A 3,235-nucleotide genomic window follows, 5' to 3' on the forward strand; every position below is an offset into this window, starting at 1 on the left:
ATGCAATCACTCGTCCTTCCCCCTTCTTCCTACATCTCTACAGAGTTCGGCCATCCAAGGTTAACCCCAGGCCAAGAGCGGCTTTCGTTCAATCTCCCTCGATCGACAAATGCTCGACGGTACACTCCTCGGGATTTACCGCCCCCTCGCTCTATGTCCGGTCCGGTCCCAGCAGAAGACTCGCTGGAGACTTCTGGGACCGCGAGGCGCCCCGGACATCCGGAGCTCTTCCAACCAGTATCAACCGCGAACGTAACAGCGCCAACGACGACACCCATTGCTGTTTCTGGATCTCATCTCCCTTCGGGACCCGCGGGCGCTGGAGCTGTTTCGGAACCGCTGGTGCAGCGCATAGTTTCCGCGCCCGGGGAGGAAGTGATACGGCAACCGCTTAGTGTTAGCGATGCATTCTCTTCGACACGAGCACGACTCCCACCGTCGCTCGGAGCTCAACCTTTATCGCAATATTCGGCGGTCGCCTACGCCCCGCCTTCGTTCGGATCGTCGCCTCCGGATGCCTCTACCCGACCAATACCGCAAAAGCCCACCAGACGCACAAAAGCGCATGTCGCATCAGCGTGCGTAAACTGCAAAAAGAAGCACTTGGGCTGTGATCCAGCGCGGCCATGTCGGAGATGCGTTCTATCAGGAAAAGAAGTAAGTGTCGATGGGAATTCCCGCTCAATCACTCTGGGAGAGTTTGCCCGCTCTTGTTGCTTCGATCCCACATGCCAGCCTGAAGCTTGCACCGTGATACTGAATGGGGATGAATGTGCTAATATCTCGGTAGGCTACATGTGTAGATGTCACGCACAAGAAGCGAGGGCGACCGCCGCTGAAGGCGGAAGAAGCATCCCTCAGAACGTATGCCGCACACCTGGATCGAGCAACTGCCGGGGAGCCTCATGGCTCTCAATCGAGACGGACACACATGCATCGAGCAACCTCCTCGCGGGAAATACGCCCTGTGACAGATCTGCAAATGATGGGAGGTCAAGCAGGAGCAATGGCCATGAGGGCCTCGTCAGGACATCCGCACCGGTGGTCTGCTTCGATGTACCCCCACGCCCTGGATCCTGCCATGACAATGCAAAGAAGCATCGGTCATCGGAGATTTTCCTCCTCTGGATCAGTTCAGTCGATGACGACAACATCACCGCCCACCTATGTGCCGATGCCTGCCGGGTACAATCCCGCACTGGGAATGGGTCGCATGCCTACGGGAGCTGGAAGGCATCTGTCCTCTTACACCCACCAAGCATTGAATCCTGCTACGACCCCGCCGCAATACCAACAGCAATTTATTCCGATGTCGCCTTACGCGGAGGCCACGAGAATGGCAAATCGAATGCCGATGGGGGAAATGCCAGTAGGAAGGGATCCCCGTGAAGGGTACGGCGAATCGCCGGTCAGGCTTCCCCCGATCTATGCGCCGACGATGGGAACACCGGCTCATGTGTCGCAAGGCCATCGCTTAAGCAGTGACCCATACCCTGCAGTTTGGTCGTCGCCCATGCGAGAGGACTACTTGTCACAGGAACATCGACAACATATGCCACCGCACGGATATATCGAGCCGATTTCGCCGAACAGTCAAATGCGTCCGGGAGGATCCGATTCAGGATACGTCGATCCAGCTTTACGACACCTGGGATCCATGGTTCCTGGTACAGAAGGACAATCGCTACAATTGTCCCCTTCGCAAGCCCAAATGGAGCAATCTGCGGCTGAGCCTCATTCACAGGATTCAAGGCCAGCCAAGCGGAGAAAAATGGCCTTGGATGACATGGTCAATGACTAAAAGCTATCATCATGTCGTCCTCCAGATACCCATCCTATTTCCATGCTCGAATAGCTTGATTTGAGGAGGCTCGGCTTGTAGCGGGTCTGCAACAGAGACGATCATGACGCACACTTTCTTTTGTGATATGCTTCGTTCTCGCTTACGATCTTTCTCATATTTCTGTTTATATATCCACCATCTTTCTCCTTCCTTTCATTTCCTATGTGTTCTGTCAACTCAGCATTTTTGAGCGCAAGAGCGCCGCCCGTCTAGCTACGACCCATTTTTTTTTTCCCTTTGTCTTTCCCTGGAGCGGCATGATTGATCTACTCTTGATACTATGTTTCCTATATTCTGTTGTTCGACGCATAGCGTGTTGCAGCCATTCTTTCAAGATACACTCCATTTTTTCTGAATACTCGGTTTAACTGTCATAGACGGCGTTGTGGGATTCCTAGCATTTCAACATCCACGGTTACTGCATTGCTGCATTTGGTTGGGATAAGGAAAAGATCTATTGTACCTTAATCGGATTATATGCCAGGCTATGTAGACGCCGGTGCTAATGTGCTGCTGGACAGATCCTTAATTCAAGTGTGGGGTGCTTTGGTAGAAGTTTTGAAGTCTGATTTGTGTTAACGATGTTGACACCCAATCCATACGTCACGCATAGCTGATATTCCCCGATCATACAATTCTTTATATCCTAGTAGTCCGGTTGCGAATCTGAGGCTTACATCTCTAACCTTCGGAAGTCATCTGGCTACGCCGCTACCTTGGCCGTAGCAGCTGCTCTGTCTAGATATGTCGTGGACTCGAGGTGGCTGGAGTGCGCCTTTCAAGAATCGAGGTTGGCAACAGCAGACTCGGTAGTCTTAGTTTCGAATGAAGCATTGCTCAGACATGGCTATTAAGTGACCTGCCTGCTCGACCGTCAACCTTAGTATGGCGCAGAAGGTACCAGCCTAGCTGCCAAACTCACCTCAGTGGAAAGGCAAGGTTCAGCCTGTATACCGAGACCAAGGGTGTGCATTTTCCAACACAACCTCACTGGGCCAGATGGAGAGCGTATCCTGTATATCTGATCAAGGTTATTTGGAGCGCTTTCTCTTCTCCACTGCGACGTCTTCATCTTGGAGTACCGGCTGGAATCAACAAGTGACAGAATCAATGTTTGATAGAGCTCTGAACTCTTGAGATCTCCCTCCACTGTCAGGTGAGAGAGCCTTTGTCACGGGACTTGTCAGCTCTTTTCTCTATTCTCCTACTAGAAAGAACCCGACACTGTCTTTCTTCCACCCAGCGTCCGGCAGATGTTATCCATAGGCACTCTTCTGGTTTACTTGCCTGCGAGATGCATCCAATGCGTTTCTTCTTTTCTACGAAGACTCGGAATACACACCCAATCAGCTGGCGAACAGGGTGCTCTAAGCTAGAAATGCTTCATTACCC

At 52.1% G+C, this 3,235-nt stretch overlaps 1 protein-coding gene across 1 annotated transcript; it reads left to right on the forward strand.

The window, feature by feature from the left end:
- Window positions 1-1,801, forward strand: sclB (putative C6 transcription factor; the record flags this gene model as incomplete). Its single annotated transcript, XM_025582686.1, has 2 exons — window positions 1-657; window positions 791-1,801. 2 exons carry the CDS (start codon window positions 1-3, stop codon window positions 1,799-1,801), a joined length of 1,668 nt encoding a protein of 555 aa, XP_025441396.1.
- Window positions 1,802-3,235: the final 1,434 nt, after the last annotated feature.

This window comes from Aspergillus brunneoviolaceus, assembly GCF_003184695.1.
Source record: "Aspergillus brunneoviolaceus CBS 621.78 unplaced genomic scaffold BO95scaffold_41, whole genome shotgun sequence".
NCBI classification, from domain to species: domain Eukaryota; kingdom Fungi; phylum Ascomycota; class Eurotiomycetes; order Eurotiales; family Aspergillaceae; genus Aspergillus; species Aspergillus brunneoviolaceus.